Source organism: Salvelinus sp. IW2-2015, unplaced genomic scaffold (genome assembly GCF_002910315.2).
Source record: "Salvelinus sp. IW2-2015 unplaced genomic scaffold, ASM291031v2 Un_scaffold1405, whole genome shotgun sequence".
In the NCBI taxonomy this organism is placed as follows: Eukaryota; Metazoa; Chordata; class Actinopteri; order Salmoniformes; family Salmonidae; genus Salvelinus; species Salvelinus sp. IW2-2015.
The window spans coordinates 52,343-79,266 of record NW_019942888.1 but is presented as its reverse complement, the minus strand read 5'-3'; the positions used below and the strand labels follow the sequence as shown (position 1 = coordinate 79,266).

The following is a 26,924-nucleotide window of genomic DNA, read 5'->3' as shown; positions in this document are numbered from 1 at the left end:
TTATTCTGTTCATCAGACACTGTTGTTGAATGTTGAGAACCAACCGTAGGAGTAAGAGAGTAGGAGAGGACAGGTCAAGGCCACACCAAACCAAGGACAGGTAAGGTGTGTGTTTTTGTGTAGTTTGCGTGTTGACTCTACACGTACAAGACCTTGTTCTACAGATATCATTCCACTCTGTGTGAAGTGGTACAAAACAATGGGCTATCTGTTGTTTGCCTAAACGACTAAACACCTGCACTTAACGGAACTACATCAGGCCTTTACATACACATTTCATGACTGTTAGATGAAACACTTGCAATGCATGACATTCTTTATTAACATGTTATAATCAATGACCTTTATCATTGATATGAAGCCCTCAGCAACATGCAATAGGCATTAAAATGCTCTATGCTTCTGCTATGTAGACGGTTATGCAGGTGTGAAGATGGTGTGTGTAAACGGTGCGTGACAAGCTTTGTGTATGCATTAAGTGGTCTCACACAATAAGTGGTTCTCAGACTGAGGTTCTCTAGGTTCTTTAGGTTCTCAGACTGAGGTTCTCTAGGTTCTCGAGGTTCTCAGACGGAGGTTCTCGAGGTCTCAACGGAAGGTTCTCAGACTGAGGCTCTCTATGTTCTCGAGGTTCTGCAACGGAGGTTCTTCTAGGTCTCAGACTGAGGGTTCTCTAGGTTCTCTAGGTTCTCAGACGAGGTTCTCCGACTGAGGTTCTCTAGGTTTCGGAGGTTTCTCAGACGGAGGTTCTCTAGGTTCTCAGACGGAGGTTCTCAACTGAAGGTTTTGGTTTCTCGAGGTTCTCAGACGGAGGTTCTTAGGTTCTAGGTTCTCTAGGGACAAGGGGTACCAGGTTTGGTCGAAGATACTCACAGCAGCTACTTCACGTGGTCAGCCGCCACTGGTCATGTCCCGCTCCGTCGTGACGTGGCTGCCACCACCGCAGCTCACCTTAACCCTCGCTCTTGGGGAGGCGAAAGCGGAGAGGAGCGTCAAAGGGCAAGAGTAGGCAGTTTAGCGTGGTCAGTAAGTGTTTTAGACTAGTGGACATCGACTTTGCTGCTGGAAACGTAACAGGTAATATCATGGAAACACTGGATTAAACTATCAGTGTGTTACCTGGACCTGGAAACAAAGAACCTGTACACTCCTCTAGCTTTCAGAGAGTGTGTGTGTGTGTGGTGTGTGGTGTGTGTGTGTGTGTGTGTGTGTGTGTGTGTGTTGTGTGTGTGTGTGTGTGTGTGTGTGTGTGTGTGTGTGTTGTCGTGCGTGTGTGTGTGGTGTGAGCGCGTTAGCGTTGTGTTCACTTCACAGTGGGATGTTTGTAGGAACCTCTGAGGCCTTGATTGAAGTCTTTGGGCTGGGATGTGGGCGATCACGTGCCAGCTGACTCCGTTATTCACCGGTACTGCAGCAGAACTGCCCTGTCCACTGTCAGCCTGGTCCAGGGCTGTGTTACAACTGTCTGTCTGGGACACACTGCCTATCTGCAGCACGAACATGATCTTACTGTAGGAGAGAGGGTGAGAGAGAGGGAGGAGGGGAGGGGGAAGGAGGAGGGGAGGGGGGAGAGAAGGATGAGAGAGAGGTGGAGGTGGTGGGGTGAAGGAGAGAGAGAAAGAGGGAGCGAGAGAGAGAGTTCTGGTAAATACCTTGGTATTTTTGGATGGACTAGGTCCTACAAGTTTAGCCTCCAAGTTTTCCATTTTAGTAATACTGTATGTTGATCTCAGTGGTCTCAGTAGTGGGCTAGGACAAGCTATGCTAGGCTACGCTAGTATGGTCCTGTGTGGGCAAGGCTAGGACAAGCTATGCTAGGTTACGCTAGTATGGTCCTGTGTGGGCAAGGCTAGGACAAGCTATGCTAGGCTACGCTAGTATGRTCCTGTGTGGGCAAGGCTAGGACAAGCTATGCTAGGCTATGCTATGCAAGTATGGTCCAGTGTCCACTAGTACATGTCTCGTGTGACGTCAACAGGTTTGGTGACCGCAGGCCTCGTCTTACAGGTACTGTACTGTATAGCAAACATATCTCACTGTACCTTCAATAGTTGGATAGACTGTGGGCTAGGCTAGGCTAGTACAGTACAATCCATTGTCCAGTCCATACCTGGCTCGTGTCAGGTCCAGAGGCTTGGTGATCGCCTGCCTCGTCTTACAGCCGTTGAAGTAGAGCGAGTCTCCGTGGGCGTGGGGAGAGAGCTGGCCACACCCACTACCCACCCCGCCCCCTTGGATGAGTTGCCAGCTCTCCTCTGACACGCTGCCTGACTCAAAGTTATCCTTTATTGAGCTAGGTAGGTCACTGCTGGACAGGGAGCAGTCATCACCTGGGAGATGGAGGCAGGAGAACCAATATGAATSCTAGATTTCAATCAATCAATCAATTGTCAATTACAACTCTCTGTAAGAAAGACAGCAGACTGAGAGGAACCAGACTCAGAGGGGAAGAAGTTAAGACCATCAGGTTATGATTACAAGAGTGGTTTGTGTCAGTGTTGTAGTCTTTGTGTCAGTGTTGTAGTCTTTGTGTCAGATATGTAGTCTTTGTGTTAGAGGTTGTAGTCTTTGTGTTAGAGCTGTCTCTTATACACATCTAGATGTGTATAAGAGACAGGTCGTAGTCTTTGTGTCAGTGTCGTAGTCTTTGTGTTAGATGTTGTAGTCTTTGTGTCAGTGTCATAGTCTTGTGTTAGTGTTGTAGTCTTTGTGTCAGTGTTGTAGTCTTTGTGTTAGAGGTTGTAGTCTTTGTGTTAGAGGTTGTAGTCTTTGTGTCAGTGTCGTAGTCTTTGTGTCAGTGTCGTAGTCTTTGTGTCAGTGTCGTAGTCTTTGTGTTAGATGTTGTAGTCTTTGTGTCAGTGTCATAGTCTTGTGTTAGTGTTGTAGTCTTTGTGTCAGTGTTGTAGTCTTATCAGTTACCCACCATGGTGTCCCTCGTCACAGATGCAGACCACCCCGCTGGTACAGTAACCATGACCGCTACATATCCCAGGACATGCCTCCCCGATGTAGACATGGTCCACCCCCCAGCCATGACGCTCGCCAGCACCCTCCTTCTGGATCCAACGGAACTGCGTGGCTCTGCAGGGGAGGAGACGGGAGGGGAGGAGATGAGACAAAACGTATAGGACTTGCTTTATCATAAAGTCAGGGGGGGGGGGACTATCAACACCTGAATTACAGCATCCAGTTTCAGGGCTTCTGGGACGGTGTACGAGTTAAGTTCTAAACGCATGATCTGAAACCAGCAGCCTTCTGGTTGCACCGTCGCTTACCCGTGGCGAGACGTGTCAGAAATACGCAGCGCTCCCTCCTGAGTAGACGTGGGTCAAGAACAAGCGCCTACTGAGACGCAGAAGCGTCTACCCTGAGGAGACGTGGTCAGAAACACACAGCCGTCCTACCTGAGGAGACGTGGTCAGAAACACACAGCCGTTTCCTACCCTGAGGAGACGTGGTCAGAAAACACACCAGCAGGTCCTACCCTGAGGAGACGTGGTCAGAAACACACAAGCCGTCCTAACGCCTGAGGCAGACGTGGCAGAACATCACACGCGCGTCCTACCTGAGGAGACGTTGGGCAGGAAACACACAGCCGTCCTACCCTGAGGAGACGTGCAGAAACACCACAGCCGTCCTACCCTGAGGAGACGTGTTCAGGCACTTGTACAGTGACTCTGGTCCAGCTGGAGCTGTTGACTGGACTGTAGATGGTGGACTCATGGAACATGAAGGGAGAACAGCCCACGTTGTTCACAGAGGAGGGAATACACTCTGACTGAACCAGCTGCCACGAGTCAGACCTGGAGAGAGAGAAAGGGAGGATGGAGAGAGAGAGAGAGAGGGAGAAAGGGAGGATGGAGAGAGAGAGAGAGAGAGAGAAAGGGAGGATGGAGAGAGAGGGCGGAGAAAGAAGGGTTGTGGTCAATTCCAATTACTTTTTAATGAGGAACATTTTGTAATTAGAATTTCAGTTTACTTCCTGAATTGACTGAATTGAAATGGATTTGACCCAATGACTGTATATATGAATGGACAAAGCAATCGGTCACAGGACAACATTTATCTTTGGGAAGACTCAATAGCGCATTTGGAGCCMAAGAWGTTGGTTAAGATGGCGTCTTGTGGAAAATGTATGTAGACATTACATGCGCAGTTTGAGCTACTTCGGGAAGTGGCTTTGCAGGCTAGCTCAGTGCTGCCCCCTCTCATTGATTATCTCAAGTTGAAGGCCGACCGAGGTACTGCAGGCTACTAAATTATCCTTAAATATAAAAGGACATCTGGTGAAATAGAAGTGATTATTGGTACCGTGATTGTCTTCAAAATGTGTATTTATTTACACATAGATGACCATTTTCCCCTTCACTGTAATATGGGATTTTGTTTTCTGTAAACGCAGTACCGCGGTCTGCCTTGAACTTCCTGTCATCAATGAGAGGGGGGGTGGGCAGTCATTCACCCCTGAATTGACCCAAACCCTGGCTGTGTACTGTGTGAGGAAGACATTTAGCTAGCGCATCGGAACACTACATTAGCAGCATAGATAAGAAGATCMATATCGCTTTCTCTCTCACCTGGCATCCTTCCTGTACTGCAGCAGGACAGGATGGTGGTCTTCACAGCTGTCTGCCTCACAACCGACCACAATCTACACAGAAGACAGAGGAGAGGAGGATTTAGGAGATACAAGAAATGATAACAGTAACACTTACCTTAAACTCTGTGATGTAGCCATGTTGTAAATGCTAAGAGGGTTTGCAGCAGCTATCTAAAACCAAGAATTCATTCTATCCTTTTCAAAGGAGCCCCTCTTGACATTAAATACGGTGTTCCACAGGGATTGATCCTTGGACCTCTATTATTGTTCATGTTAATTATGTAAGACTGTAAGATGCTGCCAAGCTGCTGTAAATGCTGAGAGGTTATACCTTAAACTGTAGGATGTACCCAGGCTGTACGATGAGCTCGCGGGTGGCCAGAATGTTGTGTGTTTTGTCCTGTTTCTTGTTGGGCCAGTAGAGGTGGAAAGAGGGGTTCCCACAGAAGCCTGCTGTACGCACCGCGTTGGGATAGAAGCTCCAGCTCTCCTCATGTGACACACCCTCTGAGGGAGAGAGACGGGGGGGGGAAGAGAAGAAGAATAGTTGGTTGTCCATTGTCTTTTTTAGATTTGTCTAAGGGCATAAAAAACCCTAGAAAGAGACTCCCATTCCTTTGCGAAGGTGGTACGGCACAATCTGTTTACCGTCATCGAAGTTGTCGAGCAGGGTGGAGGGGTTGATGTCAGACCCTCCCACCAGGATGTTGTCGACGGCCCACTGAGCGCGCTCCGGCCCGGATGTCGCCAGACCAGAGGAGACGTGGAAGGGCTGCCACCACCGCAACCGTGTAGCATTAGATAACGCCCCCTCTGGTAGCACAATGTAATCACGCCTCACAGACACATACTTCAGATAGTCCATCTCATGGAGCAGGGTCCAGGACACACCTGGGGGATGGAGGGATGGAGGGAGGGAGGGAGGGAGGGAGGGATGGAGGGATGGAGGGAGGGAGGGACAGACATGAAGTGATGGATCTCTGTAATATTCTAATATTATTCCTGGTTTTCCATCAGGTTCATCATTAGAATTCCCCTGCTGGTTTTCCATCAGGTTCATCATTAGGATTCCCCTGCTGGTTTTCCATCAGGTTAATCGTTAGGATTCCCCTGCTGGTTTTCCATCAGGTCAATCGTTAGGATTCCCCTGCTGGTTTTCCATCAGGTTAATCGTTAGGATTCCCCTGCTGGTTTTCCATCAGGTAAATCGTTAGGATTCCCCTGCTGGTTTTCCATCAGGTTAATCGTTAGGATTCCCCTGCTGGTTTTCCATCAGGTTAATCGTTAGGATTCCCCTGCATTCGCTGGTTTTCCCATTCGGTTATATCGTTAGGATTTCCATTCAGGTTAATTTCGTTTAGGATTTCCCCTGCTGGTTTTCCATCAGGTTAATCGTTAGGAATTCCCCTGCTGGTTTTCATCAGGTTAAATCGTTAGGAATTCGCATCAGGTAATCGTCGATTCCCCTGCTGATGGAGCTACGTGGATTTGTTTCTAAATGTCTATTTGTTTATGTTGTTTCATACCTCCATCTGTGGAGTAGTCCAGCAGCACTCCCTCTTTACGACAGGTTGGGCGATGGCACATGGTCATGTTGTCTTCACTGCCGATCCTGGCCCAGTATTCTACAAACCTGAAGAAGAAGAGGAAGATTAGATTTGTGTAGTGTTTTCTCCCAACTCCTCCAAACGAGACACACACACACTGAAAGGGAATCTTAAAAGCCTGAATTGACAGAAAATGACTATACACAAATAGTATAAGCGAACCCTGAGAAGACGAACAGTAGAGTTACTAACTTGGCTCCGCGGAGGTCCAGGTCAGTGGTGACGGCCTGTCTGGCATCTTCCCCTCCAAAGTACAGGGCTGTCCCCTCCACCAGCACCCCACAGTCAGTACAGGGATGGCCCCCTTCCAGGACCTGCCACTGAGGGCCTGGGGCCCCCTCCCAGTCAAAACGCTCCTTCAGAGACGCCTATAAGAATAGATACTTTATTGTCCACAGATGAGGAATGTGTCTTCTTCTCTTTTCCCAACACTTTGTTACACACACAAGAGTTAAAGAGGCATGGAGTGTACAAAAGACAATGGTCTTTGAGCCGGATAGGAACAACTTGTATGAAAATGTATTAATAAATAAATAAAGATTGATGAACTGATTGATACCTTGAGAGAAGTGCTGGCGTAGCAGTTGGGTCCAGTGAAGCCAGGGTCACAGAGACATCTCTGGTCTAGACAGTCTCCATGTCCCCCACAGTGGCCGTCACAGGCCGGCCCGATGTAGAAGTTCTCCACAGCCCACTGGGTGTCCGAGTGCTGCTGGTAAAACCGGAAACGGACCGCGCTGCAGAACATAACAACACATAATATAGTTTCAGAACCAATGTAGGATCCCCCCCCCAAGTGCTGCTGATAGAATAGGGCCCCCCCCCCAAGACACAGGATATCAACGAAATGGACAGATTCTGTATGGAGGATTGGTTTAAGATCCCTCCCAATGTGTTCTTCATTCTCTTTAATCTTTTTATAAGGGAAGTTTGTTTGAGGTTTAAATCATGTTGATATTTTTGCTCCTTTTTTTTTATTTTTTTTTCTATTTTTTATTTTTATTTTCTTTTTCTTTTCTTTTATTTTTCTATCACCCCCCAAGAGCTGCTGATAGAACAGGACCCCTGCAATAAAATGCAAATTAATTACTTAAAAATCTGGATTTTTGTTTTAGATTCCGTCTCTCACAGTTGAAGTATACCTATGATAAAAAGTACAGACCTCTACATGCTTTGTAAGTAGGAGAACCTGCGAAATCGGCAGTGTATCAAATACTTCTTCTTCCCACTGTATGTATGTTCATTGTACGTGTCACTCACGTGTCTGCCAGGCTGTCCGGTAGGGGGTAGACGGCCCTTTTCCAGCCCTGGGCGGGGAAGAAGACGCTGGGCTGGGAGACATGTCCTCCACAGCGAGGGTCCGCAGGGAGACACTGAAACACCAGGTACCTCCAGGACACACCGAAGTCCACAGAGTACTGGACGTGGACCTGCCGCTCCGCCTGGCGCTCTGGGACACCGCAGCCCACTGCTATCTGTAAAGACACACAGGGATACATACTCCGTTATCGTAACCTCAATGGACACATATGTTAATGGTCTGTGTGTACACACCCAAACATCGATGACGGCTATCTGTTAAAAACCTTTTCTCAATAGGGGGGCGCCATTTCGACTTTGTAAAAATTCGTTCCCAAATTAAACTGCCTCGTACTCAATTCTTGCTCGTACAATATGCATATTATTATTACTATTGGATAGAAAACACTCTAGTTTCTAAAACCGTTTGAATTATATCTGTGAGTAAAACAGAACTCATTTTGCAGCAAACTTCCTGTCAGGAAGTGAGAAATCTGAAATCGGGGGCTCGGTTCCAGGGTCAGTTTATTAATTTGCATGTAATCTATGGGTCGACATGAACTGCATACGCCTTCCCCTAGATGTCAGTAAGCAGTGAGAATTGGAATGGGGTGTCTAGGTAGATCTGAGGCCGAACAGGAGCTCTTGGAACCGGGTGTGCAGTCTTTTCTACGTTCGTCATGACGCGAGACAGACCCTCAGGATTGCGTCTGAAAAGCTGTTGTATAAGGCGCTAGATATATCCGGCTCTGATTTTATTCGATATACGTGTTAAAAACATCTAAATGTAGTTTATTTTAAACCGAGTTATATCAGTTTATATCAGTATATTGCGGATTTTCGGGATTTTCTTTGTTCTGCGTTATCTGAGTTGGACACGTCTGCACCACATGGCTAACGTTTGCTGCTAATTCCACAGTTGAAGACGACCTTCTAAACCGAGCAACGATTAATTCTGGACAAATAACAACTTGTACAAGATTCTGATGGAAGCTCATCAAATAGTAAGAACTATTGATGATGTTAATCGTAATTTCTGTCGAAAAAGTTAAACCTATTATTCCGCCATTAATTTTGGTGCGGTCTCGCTTTAACGCACGCTGTATGTCGTAGTAACGTTAATTTTAAAAATCTAACACAGCGGTTGCATTAAGAACTAATGTATCTTTTCATTTGCTGTCCAACCTGTATTTTTTTGTCACAGTTTATGATTAGTTATTGATTAGATTAGGTGCCTCTCCAAGATTTCTCCCGACATTTTGTTTGCAGTTTGGCTACTATTCTCATTGTATAACCACGATTTGTGCCGCTAAATATGCACATTTTCCGAACAACCATATATGTATTGTATAATATGATGTTATAGGACTGTTCATCTGATGAAGTTTTGAGAAGGTTAGTGAAAAAATGTATATCTTTTGCTGGTTTATTCGTAATCGTAATGTGCATTAATCAATGCTGCGTGTGGTTGGCTATTGTAGTAAGCTAATATAATGCTATATTGTGTTTTCGCTGTAAACACTTAAAAAATCTGAAATATTAGCTGAATTCACCAAGATGTTTGTCTTTCATTTGCTGTACACTGTGCATTTTTCATAAATGTTTTATGATGAGTATTTAGGTAATTCACGTTGGTCCTCTGTAGTTATTCTAGCTGCTTTGGTGAGATTTTGTGATGGTGGCTGCAATGTAAAACTATGATTTATACTTGAAATATGCAGCATTTTTCGAACACAAACATATGCTATAACATATAAATATGTTATCAGACTGTCATCTGATGAAGTTGTTTTCTTGGTTAGTGACTATTTATATCTTTATTTGGTCGAATTTGTGATAGCTACCTATGCAGTAAAAAAAATGGTGGGAAAAAAAAAGTTGAGTCTTTTGCTATCGTGGTTAGCTATTAGAAATACATATTGTGTCTTCCCTGTAAAACATTTAAAATACAGAAATGATGGCTGGATTCACAAGATGTGTATCTTTCATCTGGTGTCTTGGACTTGTGATTTACTGATATTTAGATGCTAGTATTTACTTGTGGCGCCTATGCCTAGGCTATGCTAGTCAGCTTTTTACTGATGAGGGTGCTCCCGGATCCGGGATGAGTACCAAGATAAAAGTTAACAGAGAAACACATCTATCTAAGCCATTGCAGAATAACAAAAGGTGACAGTACTCGTTTTAGGTGCCGGGAACAGGTGTTCAATATATTACAAGAGGCACCGGTACCCTAATTAAATCACTGCACACAAACAGTACAACCGTCTTACCTTGAACTGCATGACCACAGTCTTTGTCAGTGTATGAATGTCAATGTGTGACAAGCGTAAGACGCTCTCCTCCCCGTCGTCACTAACACAATCACCATCACACGCGTACTGGATACTACAGGAATCTCTGTTACCACACAGTCCTCACTGAACAGCCAATGGTCACTACATGGAAGGGGAGAGAGGGATGGGGAAGAGAGAGGGGGAGTGGAGAAGGGAGGAAGAGGGAGCAGGTTGAGGAAAGAAGGGAGAGAGGGGGAGTGATAGGGAGACGGATAGGGAGATAGAGGGATAAGGGGAGCAGGCGGGAGATGCGAGTGAGGGAGAGGGGGTGAATAGGGGAGAGGGATAGGGAGATAGAGGGATAGGGGAGCGGGGTGGGGAGGAAGAGGGAGAGGAGTGAGTGGAAGAGGGAGGGGGAGGGATAGGGAAGGAAGAAAAAGGGAGAGAAATAAGGGAGGAGAGAATACTAAAAATAAAAAAATACATGTATTTTTCCTATTGACTTGTACAGTTAACAGATCTGTATAATAGTTTTCCTCTAAAGCAGTTGTATTTGACCTGGTCTTTGCTTAATTAGAAGGAAACCGAACTTGTCGCTCGTTAAACTCGACGACCACTAAAATCATGCGCAGGATCTAGGGACTGAACATAGCCCTGTGTGTACCTGTGGCTGTGTGTACCTGTGGCTGTGTGTGTACCTGTTGGTGTGTGTTACCTGTGGTTGTGGTGTGTACTGTGGCTGTGTGTGTACCTGTGGCTGTGTGTGTACCTGTGGTTGTGTGTACCTGTAGTTGTTGTGTGTACCTGTGTTGTTGTGTACCTGTGGCTGTGTGTGTACCTGTGGCTGTGTGTGTACCTGTGGCTGTGTGGTGTACCTGTGCTGTTGTGTGTACCTGTGGTTGTGTGTGTACCTGTGGCTGTGTGGTGTACCTGTGGTTGTGTGTACCTGTGCTGTGTGTGTACCTGTGGTGTGTGTTGTAGCCTGTGGTGTGTGTACCTGGTGTGTGTGTACCTGTGGATGTGTGTACCTGTAGTTGTGTGTGTACCTGTAGTTTGTGTGTACCTGTACGTTGTGTGTACCTGTGTTGTGTTCCTGTGTGTGTGGTTACCTGTAGTTGTGTGTACCTGTAAGTTGTGTGTACCTGTGCTGTGTTGTCTGTGTTGTGTTGACCTGTGGCTGTGTGTGTACCTGTGGATTGTGTGTGTGACCTGTAGTTGTGTGTACCTGTGGCTGTGTGTGTACCTGTAGTTGTGTGTACCTGTGGCTGTGTGTGTACCTGTAGTTGTGTGTACCTGGTGGCTGTGTGTGTACCTGTAGTTGTGTGTACCTGTAGTTTGTTTTACCTGTAGTTGTGTGTACCTGTGGTTGTGTGTGTACCCTGTGGTTGTGTGTGTACCTGCTAGTTGTGTTGTACCTGCAGTTGTGTGTCCTGTAGTTTGTGTTTCCTGTATTGGTGTAGTGTTGTGTGTGTACCTGTGGTTGTGTGTGACCTGTAGTTGTGTGTGTACCTGTGGGCTGTGTGTGTTACCTGTAGTTGTGTGGTACCTGTAGTTTGTGTGTGTACCTGTGTTGTGTGTGTACCTGTGGCTGTGTGTGGTACCTGTTAGTTGTGTGTGTACCTTGTGGTTGTGTGTTACCTGTAGTTGTGTGTACCTGTGCTGTGTGTGGTACCTGTGGTTTGGTGTGTACTATAGTTGTGTGTGTACCTGTAAGTTTGTGCTGTACCTGTGGTTGTGTGTGTACCTATAGTTGTGTGTGTACCTGTAGTTGTGTGTACCTGTGGCTGTGTGTGTACCTGTGCTGTGGTGTGTACCTGTGGTTGTGTGTGTACCTGTAGTTGTGTGTGTACATGTAGTTGTGTGTGTACCTGTGGCTGTGTGTTACTTGTGGCAGTGTGTGTGTCGAGGCCTTGTCCAGATCCCTGTGTATATACCTGAGGTGCTCTCCTCCTCTCCCTAACTGAGGATCTATCCTGCTGTGGGTGTACCATCAGCGGGAGCTCTCTCATGGTTGGGCAGCGCCACCCCTCCGAATGTGTCAGTTATCTGAGCCCGCGGGTCAGAGCCGGCAATCAGAAGGTTGTCAGCGCCCAGTCGCTGTGGTCCGCTCCTTCGTGTGTCGGCTGCCACCAGCGCACACGCACCCCTTCCTGACGGTGCTGGGGGTAGCAGCACGTTGACAAATCTAGATACGCACACACACACACACACACACAACACACACACACACACAACACACACACAACAACACACACACACACACACACAACACACACACACACACACACACAACACCACCACACACACACACACACACAACAACACAACACACACACACACACACACACACACACACACACACACAGACAGAGGTTAGGCTGGAACATCTGATGTGAAGACCTGGGAAAGAAAGCAGAGTCCCAGAAATAAGATTCGTAGAAGTTTCCGTAAACAGTCCTTCTTGATCTCCTCCTAGGAGGTTTTTTTGGGGGGAGGGGGGGGGGGGGGGGGTCAGTGAATATGCAGTGTTGTTGTGCAGAGTGTCCCTGGTGGAACCCCAGGTCGTGACAGGACAACGAACCAGTCTGTTACACTTCCAACCGTGTGTATATAACACATGTACAGTAGGTTTAATGTAGAACACTTACCCAGGCTTCGTATCATGTCATAGAAGATCTCTGTCAGAAAGATTCCAGTTGATGCCTCCGTTCAGACTGAAACTCCAGCAGCACGCCCTGGTTACGGTTGCTAGGTGGGGTCATGCAGCCGTACATGAAGTAAACTGGATGAACTCCGCGTTGGTCAGGTTCAGCGTCCACCGTCACCAGCTTGACGACCTACAAACTCTGGAGAGAGAGAGACCGAGAAGAGAGAGAGACCAGGAGAGAGAGAGAGAACCGGAGAGAGAGAGAGAACCAGAGAGAGAGAGAGACCGAGAAGAGACCGAGAGAGACCGAGAGAGACGACGAGACCGAGAGAGACCGAGAGAGCGAGAGAGAGCGAAGAGAGAGTAGGAGAGAGAGAGAAGAGAGAGAGAGAGAGAGAGAGAGAGAGAGAGAGAGAGAGAGAGAGAGAGAGAGAGAGAGAGAGAGAGAAGAGAGAGAGAGAGAGAGAGAGAAGAGAGAGAGAGAGAAGAGAGGAAGAGGGGAAGAGAGAGGGAGAGAGAGAGAGAGAGAGAGAGAGAGAGAGAGAGAGAGAGAGAGAGAGAGAGAGAGAGAGAGAGAGAGAGAGAGAGCACATCAAAGAAGTGAGAAAGAAAAACAAGTTAGATGAAGAGATATGAACAGATCAGATTTTGGGCCCAATTTAAATTCTGGTGATAGACTGATAGATCGATAGACAGACAGACAGTTACCCCACTGAAGTGCAGTGCAGCACCAGATGCCACGGCCCCACACACAGTACTGAGTTTTGCGCCGGTCACCAGGTGCCAGTGGCTGAGAGAGGGGGCCCGGCTGAAGCTGTCCTTTAGCTGGGAGGGCAGAGAGGCCACAGGCTCATCACAGTACTCCCCTCCCCACTCTGGATCACACCTACATGAGGAGGGGGGGATATTATCCTAAATTCACATTATAATGATTCAAATAGTTGAGGCGATAGTAAGTTCCAGAGTGCTAGAATAAAAATGATGATGTGTGGCGTGTGTGATAACTCTGGGATGATGTGTGTGTGGTGTGTGTGGAGTGTGTGATAACTCTGGGATGATGTGTGTGTGTGGTGTGTGATAACTCTGGGATGATGTGTGTGTGGAGTGTGTGATAACACTGGGATGATGTGTGGACTGTGTGATAACTCTGGGATGATGTGTGTGTGGAGTGTGTGATAACACTGGGATGATGTGTGGCGTGTGTGATTCCTCTGGTAAGGAACTAGGAATCCTCCAATCAGGATTTYGGGAAAAACCCTAAACTTTGGGAACGTTTTGTGGAATTTTGCAACCCTACTGGTGGGTACGGTCACTCACACACAGTTGCTCTGCTGGCAGCGTCCGTGTCCGGAGCACATGTCAGGGCAGCCGTCTCCGATGTAGAGGTTGTCCAGAGCCCAGGTCTGCTGCTTGTCAAACGGAGCCTGCTGGAACCACCGGAACCGCGTGGCTGGAGACCTGCAGACACACCAGAGGGTTTACTAGTGTCTGTCTATTCCAGTTGCCCTATACAGGACAACATGTGTCAATGTGTAGCAGGGCACAGGACTGTGTGTCAGAGTGTGTATAACAGGGCACAGGACTGTGTGTCAGAGTGTGTATAGTAGGGCACAGGACTGTGTGTCAGTGTGTGTAGCAGGGCACAGGACTGTGTGTCAGTGTGTATAGTAGGGCACAGGACTGTGTGTCAGTGTGATAGTAGGCACAGACTGTGTGTCAGGTGTGTAGAGGCACAGGACTGTGTGTCAGTGTGTAAGTAGGCACAGGACTGTGTGTCAGTGTTGTATAGTAGGGCACAGGACTGTGTTGCAGATGTGTGTAGCAGGCACAGGACTGTGTGTCAGTGTGTAGCAGGGCACAGGACTGTGTGTCAGTGTGTAATAGCTAGGGCACAGGGACTGTGTGCAGTTGTGTAGCAGGGCACAGGACTGTGTGCAGTTTATAGTAGGGCACAGGACTGTGTGTCAGTGTGTAAAGTCAGGGACAGGATGTGTGTCAGTGTGTGTAGCAGGGCAAGGACTGGGTCAGTGTGTAAAGTAGGGCACAGGACTGTGTTGTCAGTGTGTAAGTAGGGCACAGGACTGTGTGTCAGTGTGTATAAGAGGCACAGGACTGTGTGTCAGGTGTATAGTAGGGCACAGACTGTGTTGTCAGTGTGTATAGCAGGGCACAAGGACTGTGTGTCAGTGTGTTAGCAGGGCACAGGACTGGTGTCAGTGTGTATAGTAGGGCACAGGACTGTGTGTTCAGTGTGTTAAAGAGGCACAGGACTGTGTGTCAGTGTGTATAGTAGGGCACAGGAGCTGTGTGTCAGTGTGTATACAGTGCAACAGGACTGTGTGTCAGTGTGTATAGTGGGCACAGGACTGGTTGTCAGTGTGTAAAATAGGGCACAGGACTTGTGTTCATGGTGTAGCAGGCACAGGACTGTGTGTCAGTGTGTAGTATGGCTACAAGACTGTGTGTCAGGTGTATAGTAGGGCACAGGACTGTGTGTCGTGTAGTAGGCACAGGACTGTGTGTCAGTGTGTATAGCAGCCACAGACTGGTCAGTTTTGTATAGCAGGGCACAGGACTGTGTGTCAGTGTGTGTGTAGACGTTCAGTTCATGCTTCCAGAGCAGAGATGCGTATACTGTCATGCGCATTGTTGGGCGCTTAAGATTATGCTTAGGTAAGAAGCTCTTCATGGCTTGGGGATAGAAGCTGTTCAGCAGTCTCATGGCTGGGGATAGAAGCTGTTAAGGAGTCTCATGACTTGGGGTAGAAGCTGTTCAGCAGTCTCATGCTTGGGGATAGAAGCTGTCAGCAGTCTCATGGCTTGGGGGTAGAAGCTGTTCAGCAGTCTATGGCTTGGTAGAAGCGTTAGGATCTTATGTGGGGGTAGAAGCTGTTAAGGAGTCTTAATGGCTTGGGGGTAGAAGCTGTAAGCGAGTCTTCATGGCTTGGGATAGAAGCTGTTCAGCAGTCTCATGGCTTGGGGATAGAAGCTTAAGGAGTCTCATGACTTGGGGTAGAAGCTGTTCAGCAGTCTCATGCTGGGATAGAAGCTGTTCAGCAGTCTCATGGCTTGGGTAGAAGCTGTTAAGGAGTCTTTATGGCTTTGGGGGTAGAAGCTGTAAGGAGTCTTATGGTTGGGTAGAAGCTGTTAAGAGTCTTATGGCTGGGGGTAGAAGCTGTTAAGAGTCTTATGGCTTGGGGTAGAAGCGTTAGGAGTCTTATGGCTTGGGGTAGAAGCTGTTAGAGTTATGCTGGGATAGAACTGTTAAGCACAATTAGTTTACAGCCGCCATCCCATCTGGCGCCATTATTTGAAATTATACCTTCACTCTGAGCGAGAGTGACTAACAAAATAAATGGGGCCCCTTTGGAGTCAGGACCCCTGGGCACATGCCCTGCGTTCCTGGTCGGCATTCAGCCATGATTACTACACGTTTAGATAACTGGCTAGACTAACTTACCAATCTAAAAAGTGTTCGCTGACATGCGCTAATTGAGTGACTGTAAGGGACTGACAAAACACCTTGTGAACTCTACTGTTCTAACTGTCAATAGTAAGTTTAGACCTCGACTGAGTTCCTAAAAAATGACCTGCATAGGTGGCCATTGGCAGTCCATCAACATGTGACTGACCTGGCATAGGTGGGGATTGGCAGTCCATCAACATGTAACTGACCTGGCATAGGTGGCCATTGGCAGTCCATCAACATGTGACTGACCTGACCATAGTTGGGGATTGGCAGTCCATCAACATGTAACTGACCTGGCATAGGTGGCCATTGGCAGTCCATCAACATGTGACTGACCTGACCATAGTGGGGATTGGCAGTCCATCAACATGTAACTGACCTGGCATAGGTGGCCATTGGCAGTCCATCAACATGTGACTGACCTGACCATAGGTGGGGATTGGCAGTCCATCTCACATGTAACGACCTGGCATAGGTGGGGATTGGCAGTCCATCAACATGTAACTCACCTGACCATAGGTGGGGATTGCAGTCCATCAACATCTAACTAACCTGGCATAGGTGGCCATTGGCAGTCCATCAACATGTGACTGACCTGACCATAGTTGGGGATTGGCAGTCCATCAACATGTAACTGACCTGGCATAGGTGGCCATTGGCGTCCATCAACATGTGACTGACCTGACCATAGGTGGGGATTGGCAGTCCACAACATGTAACTGACCTGGCATAGGTGGGATTGGCAGTCCATCAACATGTAACTCACCTTGACCATAGGTGGGGATTGGCAGTCCATCAACATCTAACTAACCTGGCATAGGTGGGGATTGGCAGAGTGACTCGGCCCCACTTGTTGTAGGTGTCGGCTACCAGCAGTCTCTGTAAGGTGTAGGAGGAGCAGTCTGGGCTGGTGGGGAGACAGTCTCTCACCAGAGGCTGCCAGCTCAGACCCAGGTCCAGAGAATACTCTAGTTCAATGGCTGTGATGGACAAGAGAAGACAAAGAAAGACATCAGTATATATAGTAAAGTCATGTTTACCTAGCATAGCCCAGGTATTCAATACTACATGGGCAACTTGACATAGTCAATCATAGGTATCATTTCATTACACCTTATAACCTTTTTTTGTGTGAACCTATCGCATAATTACCACTACCAACCCCACTACCAACCCCTTACGTCCATTCCTCTCCCCATTGGCTCACCGTAGCAGGAGTTGGTGACAGAGCAGGAAGCTGAGAAGTCAAACTGTATGAAGGCATCCTGACCCAGGCTGATGTCTGTGGTGACAGCGTAACGCGTGTTGGACTTCTCTATAAAGGCGAAGGCCGCCCCGTCAGAACCGCACACGGGCATACGAGTACCCCCGGGGTGGAGCAGCCAGGAACGCCCGTCCATAGAGGAGAAATCATCCTCCAGAGGTCCCCAGCCACTGGCACTGCCACCCACCACCAGCTGGTAGAGGAAAGAGAGACGTAGGATGCTGTATACTGATTGGCCGATATATACACTGACTATACAAAACATTATTTCCATGACATAGACTGACCAGGTGAATCCAGGTGAAAGCTATGATCACTTTTTGATGTCACCTGTTAAATCCACTTCAATCAGTGTAGATGAAGGGGAGGAGGCAGGTTAGAGAATGATTTTTAAGCCTTTAGACAATTGCGACATGGATTGTATATGTCAAAATCTAAATTAAATTGTATTGGTCACATACACATATTTAGCAGATGTTATTGCGGGTGTAGTGAAATGCTTGTGTTCCTAGCTCCAACAGTGCAGTAATATCTAACAATACACAACAACACACACATCTAAAAGTAAAAGAATGGAGTTAAGAAATATATAAATATTAGATTGAGCGATGTCGGAGTGGCATTGAGTAAAATACAGTAGAATAGAATACAGTACATACTGTACATATGAGATGAGTAAAGCAGTATGTAAACATTATTAAAGTGACCAGTGTTCCATTATTAAAGTGACCAGTGTTCCATTATTAAAGTGACCAGTGTTCCATTATTAAAGTGACCAGTGTTCCATTATTAAAGTGGCCAGTGTTCCATTATTAAAGTGACCAGTGATTCCATGTCTATGTACAAAGGGCAGCAGCCTCTAAGGTGCAGGTTTGCGTAACTGGGTGGAAGCCGGCTAGGGATGGCCTTGAGATAATCAAGCTTTGATTCACCTGTACTGACCTCGCCTTCTGGATGATAACGGGGTGAACAGGCCGTGGCTCCAGTGGTTGGTGTCCTTGATGATCTTTTTGGCATTCCTGTGACATCGGGTGCTGTAGGTGTCCTGGAGGGCAGGTAGTTTGTCCCCGGTGATGCGTTGGGCAAATCGCATCACCCTCTGGAGTTTGTGAGGGTTTTAGGGGCCAAGCCTAATTTCTTCAGCCTCCTGAGGTTGAAGAGGCGCTGTTGGCCTTCTTCACCACACTGTCTGTGTGGGTGGAACATTTCAGATCGTCAGTGATGTGTTCGCTGAGGAACTTTAAGTTTTCMACATACTCCACTGTGGTCCCGTCGATGTGGATAGGGGAGTGCTCCCTCTGCTGTTTCCTGAAGTCCACGATCATCTCTTTTGTTTTGTTGATGTTGAGTGAGAGGTTATTTTCCTGGCACCACTCTCCCAGGGCCCTCACCTCCTCCGTGTAGGCTGTCTCGTCATTGTTGGTAATCAGGCCTACTACTCTTGTGTCGTCTGATTGAGTTRGAGGYGTTCGTGGCCACGCAGTCATGGGTGAACAGGGAGTACAGGAAGGGGCTAAGCAAGCACCCTTGTGGGGCCCCTGTGTTGAGGATCAGCGAAGTGGAGGTATTGTTTTCCACCTTCACCACCTGGGGGCGGCCCGTCAGGAAGTTCAGGACCTAGTTGCAAGGGGGGGGGGAGGGTTACTCAGACACAGCGCCCCGAACTTAATGATGAGCTTTGAGGGCACTATGGTGTTGAATGCTGAGCTATCGTCGGTTAGCATTGGGCCGGTTAGCAAATTGAAGTTGGTCTATGGTGTCAGGTAAGGTAGAGAACTTCATGATGAGAGAAGTGAGTGCTACGGGACGATAGTCATTTAGTTCAGTTACCTTTGATTTCTTGGGTACAGGARCAACAGTGGATGTCTTGAAGCAAGTGAGGACAGTAGACTGGGATAGGGAGAGATTGAATATGTTCGGAAACACTCCAGCCAGCTGGTCTGCGCTCTGAGGAYGCAGCTAGGGATGCCCGCCTGGGCCGGCAGCCCTGCGAGAGTTAACACACTTAAATRTCTTACTCATGTCAGCCACAGAGAAGGAGAGCCCACAGTCCTTTGTAGCGGGCCGAGTCAGTGGCACTGTGTTATCCTCAAAGCGGGCGAAGAAGGTGTTTAGCTTGTCCGGAAGCAAGACGTTGGTGTCCTGGTTGGCTGGTTTGTTTTCCCCTTTGTAGTCTGGGATTGTCTGTAGACCCTGCCACGTACATCTCGTGTCTGAGCAGTTCAACTGCGACTCCCTTTTGTCTCTGCTCCTGACTGGCGCAGCGGTCTAAGGCACTTCATTTYAGTGCAAGAGGTGTCACTGCAGTCCCTGGTTCAAATCCATGCTGTATCACATCCGGACGATTTTGGGAGTCCCATACGGCGGCGCACAATTGGCCCAGCGTCGTCTGGGTTTGGTCGGGGTAGGCCGTCATTGTAAATAAGAATTTGTTCTTAAAACTTCTTAAGGACAGGGGGTGCTGTTTTCACTTTTGAGGAAAATCGTATCCAATTTAAACGGCCTCGTACTCAATTCTTGCTCGTACAATATGCATATTATTATTACTATTGGATAGAAAACACTCTCTAGTTTCTAAAACCGTTTGAATTTTGTCTGTGGGTAAAACAGAACTCTTTTGGCAGCACACTTTGTGACCAGGAAGTGGAAAGTCTGAAATCTATCTTCTATTCAAGTGACTGCCTATAAATGGGCATTATACGTATGACTATACGTGCACGTCATACGCCTTCACCCGGATGTCAAGAGGAAGTGAGAGGAAAAATGAGTTGATTATCTCTGTCTGACGTTGAATAAACCATCTTGGAACAACTGTGCACCCATTTTCTGTTGTCTGCAAGGCGCGTGGGGGACCTGTTATTGCCTACTGGAAACGTGTCGTTATGGTCGAATATGAGCTCCGGCTTTGAATTTATTTGATACATGTTACAATATCATCCTAAAGTATGTTTTTCAAAGAGTTTCATTAGATTATTTAACTTTATTCGGGACGTTCGGCGTGTTGCGTTGTTAGACTTTGTTGACGTTGGAGAGCTTAGCGCTGCATGGCCAGTGTGCTTGCTAATTCAAGAGGGAAAAAGAACGTTCTGAATCCAAAACAACGACGTTCTGGACAAAGGACCCCTTATACAACATTCTGATAGAAGATCAGCAAAAGTAGGAACCATTTTGTGATGCTATTTCATATATCTGTCGAACTGTGTACTAGTAGTTTTGCGCTCAGGTTTTGGTTATTCCCTTACCATAACTAAGTCTTATGTCGTAATGAAGATATTTTTAGAATTCTAACACTGCGATTGCATTAACTGACTTGCCTAGTTAAATAAATGTTATATACAGGTTATATAAAGGTTAAATAAAAAAACATATTGCCTTACAAGGGCATAACTGGACTGTTTGTATTCAACCAAAAGTCACCTTGCCATTGTTAAATGCGGTGGGTCGCGCTTTCAGTTTAGCGTGAATGCCGCCATCCATCCACGGTTTCTGGTTGGGGTAGGTTTTAATAGTCACAGTGGGTACAACATCTCCTATACACTTCTTTATGAACTCAGTCACCGTATCCGTGTATTTGTCAATGTTATTCTCAGAGGCTACCCGGAACAAATCCCAGTCCGCGTGATCAACACAATCTTAAAGCATGGATTCCAATTAGTCAGACCATTGTTGAGTAGACCTTAGCACGGSTACTTCCTGTTTTAGTTTCTGCCTATAGGAAGGGATGAGCAAAATGGAGTCATTATCAGATTTGCCAAAGGGGGGGGGCCTTGTAGGCATTTTGAAAAGTTGAGTAGCAGTGGTCCAATGTTTTTCCAGTGCGAGTACTACAGTCGTGGCCAAAGGTTTTGAGAATGACACAAATATTAATTTCCACGTGCGTTACTGTTGGCATGACATAGGACTGATTGTAGCGCTCACCTTGTCTTCTCCAGACAAGCTTTTTTCCGGATGCCCAAAACAATCGGAAAGGGGATTCATCAGAGAAAATGACTTTACCCCAGTCCTCAGCAGTCCAACCCCTGTACCTTTTGCAGAATATCAGTCTGTCCCTGATGTTTTTCCTGGAGAGAAGTGGCTTCTTTGCTGCCCCTCTTGACACCAGGCCATCCTCCAAAAGTCTTCGCCTCACTGTGCATGCAGATGCACTCACACCTGCCTGCTGCCATTCCTGAGCAAGCTCTGTACTGGTGGTGCCCCGATCCCGCAGCTGAATCAACTTTAGGAGACGGTCCTGGCRCTTGCTGGACTTTCTTGGGCGCCCTGAAGCCTTCTTCACAACAATTGAACCGCTCTCCTTGAAGTTCTTGATGATCCGATAAATGCTTGATTTAGGTGCAATCTTACTGGCAGCAATATCCTTGCCTCTGAAGCCCTTTTTGTGCAAAGCAATGATGACGGCACGTGTTTCCTTGCAGGTAACCATGGTTGACAGAGGAAGAACAATGATTCCAAGCAGCACCTTCCTTTTGAAGCTTCCAGTCTGTTATTCGAACTCAATCACCATGACAGAGTGATCTCCAGCCTTGTCCTCGTCAACACTCACACCTGTGTTAACGAGAGAATCACTGACGTGATGTCAGCTGGTCCTTTTGTGGCAGGGCTGAAATGCAGTGGAAATGTTTTTGGGGGATTCAGTTCATTTGCATGGTAAAGAGGGACTTTGCAATGAATTGCAATTCATCTGATCACTCTTCATAACATTCTGGGGTATATGCAAATTGCCATCATACAAACTGAAGCAGCAGACTGTGAAAATGAATATTTGTGTCATTCTCAAAACTTTTGGCCATGACTGTACAAGKCAATGTGTTGGTAGAACTTTGGTAGCATTTTCCTCAAGTTTGCTTTGTTAAAATCACCCGCCACAATAAATGCGGCCTCAGGATATGTGGTTTCCAATATGCATAAAGTCCAGTTTAGTTCTTTGAGGGCTGTCGTGGTATCGGCTTGAGGTGGAATATTCACAGCTGTGACGATAAGAGAATTCTCTTAGGAGGTAATACGGTCGGTATTTGATTGTGAGGTATTCTAAGTCGGGTGAACAAGTAGACTTGAGTTTCTGTATGTTATCACAATCACACCATGAGTAGTTAATCATGAAACATACACCCCCGCCTTTCTTCTTGCCGGAGAGTTCTTTATTCCTATTTACGCGATGTACTGAGAACCCAGCTGGCTGTATGGACGGGGACAGTATTTCCAGAGAGAGCCAATGTTTCATTGAAACAGAGTATGTTACAATTCCTGATGTCTCTCTGGAAGGAGATCCTCGCCCTGAGCTCGTCTACTTTATTATACCTAGACTGAACATTAGCGAGTAATATACTTGGAATTGGTGGATGGTGTGCACGACTCCTGAGTCGTACTAGAAGTCCCCTCCGAATACCTCTTCTCCTCCAGCGGTGTTTTGGAGCAGCTTCTGGAATAAGTTAAATTACCCTGGGGGATACGAACAAAGGATCCAATTCGGGAAAGTCGTATTCCTGGTCATAATGAGTTACCGCCGCTCTGATATCCAAAAGTTCTTTCCGTCTGTATGTAATAACACAAAAATAATTCTAGGCTAATAATGTAAGAAATAACACACAAAAAAACAAAATACTACAAAGTTGCTAAAGAGCTAAAAGGCTGAGCTGCCATATCTGTCGGCGCCATCTTACGCCATGTATGTGTACCATTCAGAGGGTTGAATGGGCAAGACAAAACATTTATGTGCCTTTGCAACTCAATATGAGGAATGTAATGTCGACTGATTATACCACCCTAAGGTACTACAGAGTCAGATAAACATAGATGGCAGGATGAGTAGATTGATGAACGGACAAACATTTTTACATTTACATTCAGCAAACGCTCTTATACAGAGAGACTTGAAGGAGCAATTTSGGTTAAGTTCCTCGCTCAAGGACACATTGACAGATTATTTTTTTCCTCCCCCAAGTCGGATCAGGGATTCAAACCAGACACCTTTCGGTTACTGACTCAACGCTCTTAAACACTAGGCCATCTGCCGATGTAGGGAAGGTGTCTCACCTGGTCAATGACCCATGGACTATAGAAGTGTCCGTTCTCAGAGGGCTGCCACCAGCGGAGACGTGTGGAGGAGGTACGGGCACGCAGAGGGATCTCCAGGGCCACCAGGCGAGCCTGGTTACTGCTGTTGATGATGATGATGATGACATAAGTTAAGATAACATTTTATTTTCACAGTAAACAGTAAATGACTTGCGTTGAGGAAAAAAAAAAAACTCCTAAAAGGACATAAAAACATTAACAGACAAAAGCATATGGAGGTCCTGTCCAGGGTAGCATACAAGTGAATCTGTTAGAAATGTATTTACTCTAACCTGTTTGAGAAGAGGAAGTCCTGCAGCAGGCCCCAGGTCAGAGCCCCGTCTACAGAGAACTGGAGCAGGACAGGCTGGGAGCGGGGGTCTGGGGATCCTTCCACAGCCCAGACGCAGGAAAGAACTGAACAAACCTACTACAGGACAAATTTTTTTAAATAAAAAATACGAATTTTCCTGTAGGTTATATATATAATGAATGTGTGTATGTGTGTGTTGTGTGTTGTGTGTGTGTGTGTGTGTGTGGTGTGTGTGTGTGTGGTGTGTGTGGTGGTGTGTGTGTGTGGTGTGTGTGTGTGGGTGTGTGTGTGGTGTGTGTGGTGTGTGTGTGTGTGTGTGTGTGTGCGTGGGTGGCGTGGTTACAAGTGCATCTGTTTTTCAGATTGGCATAATTTGATTACACACACATTTTACTATCAATGTGAGGACCATGCCACTGGAAAGTGAGGACAAGGCTTTCCAATAGGACTAGATATAAAACTAGTACCATACCTCACCATTAGATGGCCTCAGTAACAACATCTATCGGTTAAAACAACACACACACACCACAACACACCACAACACAACACCACACATACACACAACCACCACCACACACAATGTACCTGGCATTGGATAGGTCCATGTCGTTAGTGACCAGCATGGCGCAGGCCATCCTCGCTGAAAGAACAGGTGGTTCCACTGGACATGATGCCACATTTCCTGCTAGGCTTCCCTCCACTCAGAAGGCTGAACCGCTCCTGCATCCATTGGCCCCTCTCCTACAACACACACACACACACACACCACACCACACACACACCCACACACACACACACACACAACACACACACACACACACACACACACACAACACACACCCACACCACACATCACACACCACACACACCACACACCACCACACACACAGCACACACACACACACACACACACACAACCCCACATCAACACAACGCTAGGACTAGCACACTGGATAATGTAATACAGCTAGGACTAGCACACTTGGATAATGTAATACAGCTAGGACTAGCACACTGGATAATGTAATACAGCTAGGACTAGCAACTGGATATTTTACAGCTAGACTAGACACTGGATAATGTAATATAGCTAGGACTAGCACATTGACATTTTATGCACTGCAAACACGATATATAATGACAGACACAAATAACAGATAAATCCAGCAGATTAAATAGATTCAGGTGATGATGAAAAAACAAAGATTACACAACAATCACAAGCAATACAGTATGTTCATCACAATAGCCATCTGTTTCTCAACAGTGCAGTCCACTAGAGTCCATGACAAAGTGCAGATCTGCGAGTATTGAAGGCAAACCTCTCAATACTCAAACACTGTGTAATGGACCACCAAATACAGTCTACTACTCACACACACACACTCATATACACACTCTTGACCACACATGCACACACACACGCACGTGCACGCACCATCACACACACACACACTCACAATCTGGCACACACAACACACACAACACACACACACACACACACACACCACACACACACACACACACACACACACACACACACACCAACCCACACACACACCACACGCACGTCACACACACACACCCACACACAACCACACACACACACACACACACACACACACCACACACACACACACACACAACACACACACAACACACGACCACACTTGACACACACACACACACACACACACACCACAAGGCACCCACACACACACACACACACACAGGACACCACACACAACACACACTTGCGGACACACACACCTGACGCACACACACACACCACACACACAACAGCCGAACCCACAAACAACCAACACCACACACACCACACATTCACAAATCTCTACACAACTAACCACCAACTCCCATTCTGGATAGTTTCCCTGTGTTGTGGCATCTGCGTTTTTCTTGGAAAACCTTTGAGTGGCAGTGGAATGTTCAGCAATAGATACAAAGGGATTTAGTTTCAAGGTTAAAGGTCAGGGTTAAGGTTAGGCTCAGGCTCAGGATTAGGGACTAGGGGGGGGGGGGAGAGTTAGGGTTTACTATAACCGCCATCCGAAACCATACAACATCTACCGTCATATCTCCACCACTGCCTACCTTCAAAGTCTCCTTGAGGAAATCAGAGGTTGAGTGTGTCGGGTTGGGAGCAGTCTGCGCCCGAGTAGCCATGGGTTCACGGACGCAGTGTGTCCCCTTCACACACGTCCCGTGTCCGTTACACATGTCCTGGCACTGGGGGCCAATGTACACACTGTCCAGGGCCCAGGTAGGAGGGGAGGAGCTGCTGGAGTAGAAGCCCTGGTACCAACGGAACCGGATGGAGCTGGCGTGAGCGGAGGTGAGAGAAAGATTGTATCAATCAATCAATCAATCAATCAAATGTATTACAGTTTTTGCCGGTTGTTTACACACTGAAAGTGAATGTTTAGACAAAAGCATCAAAACCGTAACTTTGTAAACAAAGGTACCAAAAAGTACAAACACAATTTTCTGCTTTGCACTTTGTTTGCAATTCTGCAACACACTTTGCAAAACACTACACACTGTCTCTTACATTAGACACTTCGTTCAAGAATGAAATCTCTTGCAATCATTGGGGAAACACTTCTATTCAAAATGCAAAACATACCTGACATTGGCAACATCCACACACGAAAACACTTCTACAGTAATTGAACACCAATTAGTCTGAGCCTCAGCACTACAAATAGACCCCTGGTAAGCTCACCTCTTTTGTGAGAACTTTGCAAACATGGAGGCAGTGAGAGCGAGAGGAAGAGGTAGAGGAAGATGTAGAGGAAGAGAGAGATGACTAGGAGGAGGAGGACGAGGACAAGAAGAAAGAAGTGGACCAGGCAATAGACGGAGACATATCTTTCGACAACATTAGGGCCACTTTGATGGACCATGTCATAAATCATGGCCTGACGATGAGAGAGGCAGGGCAGAGAGTCCAGCCCAACCTAAGTCGCTACACGGTAATACAGACATTTAGACTGGAGAACAGGTATGTGTTTCAACGTTCTACGCTAGACTGTACCTATGCAATTGTTGCACATCATTCTGCATCACAGTACAATACAATGGAGTCCTACAATATTAGGTCTATGTTTTTCAGTGAACCCAAAAAATTGGTGTAGTACTGTGAAGTACATGTAATACAGTTTTCATGTTACTGTGTACAGTATGACAGTACAGTATATTAAAAAATAACCTCACCAATGACATTATATTCTTGCATTTTTCTACAGAACTGCCAGACGACCTCCTGAGGGCAGAAGGAAACGTCTGTTCACCCGTGAACAGGAACTGGTGAACAGGAAGTAGCCATTGTCAATCTAGTGTTGACAAACAACAACACCCACGATCCGCCTACA

At 46.7% G+C, this 26,924-nt stretch overlaps 1 protein-coding gene across 1 annotated transcript in view; it reads right to left on the bottom strand.

The window, feature by feature from the left end:
- Positions 1 to 650: 650 nt before the first annotated feature.
- reln (reelin) overlaps positions 651 to 26,924 on the bottom strand; it is a 67,472-nt gene continuing 41,198 nt past the window's right edge. The window contains 26 exon segments of the mRNA XM_070439092.1: positions 651 to 758; positions 1,308 to 1,509; positions 2,111 to 2,330; positions 2,924 to 3,081; positions 3,642 to 3,803; positions 4,578 to 4,651; positions 4,932 to 5,107; positions 5,249 to 5,491; positions 6,127 to 6,233; positions 6,400 to 6,575; positions 6,767 to 6,944; positions 7,468 to 7,682; positions 9,780 to 9,861; positions 12,452 to 12,501; positions 12,503 to 12,564; positions 12,567 to 12,594; positions 12,596 to 12,619; positions 13,132 to 13,315; positions 13,747 to 13,887; positions 16,710 to 16,878; positions 17,106 to 17,355; positions 23,196 to 23,319; positions 23,510 to 23,605; positions 23,607 to 23,643; positions 25,645 to 25,714; positions 25,717 to 25,870. Of these exon segments, the coding sequence (XP_070295193.1) occupies positions 651 to 758; positions 1,308 to 1,509; positions 2,111 to 2,330; positions 2,924 to 3,081; positions 3,642 to 3,803; positions 4,578 to 4,651; positions 4,932 to 5,107; positions 5,249 to 5,491; positions 6,127 to 6,233; positions 6,400 to 6,575; positions 6,767 to 6,944; positions 7,468 to 7,682; positions 9,780 to 9,861; positions 12,452 to 12,501; positions 12,503 to 12,564; positions 12,567 to 12,594; positions 12,596 to 12,619; positions 13,132 to 13,315; positions 13,747 to 13,887; positions 16,710 to 16,878; positions 17,106 to 17,355; positions 23,196 to 23,319; positions 23,510 to 23,605; positions 23,607 to 23,643; positions 25,645 to 25,714; positions 25,717 to 25,870 (3,490 nt within the window).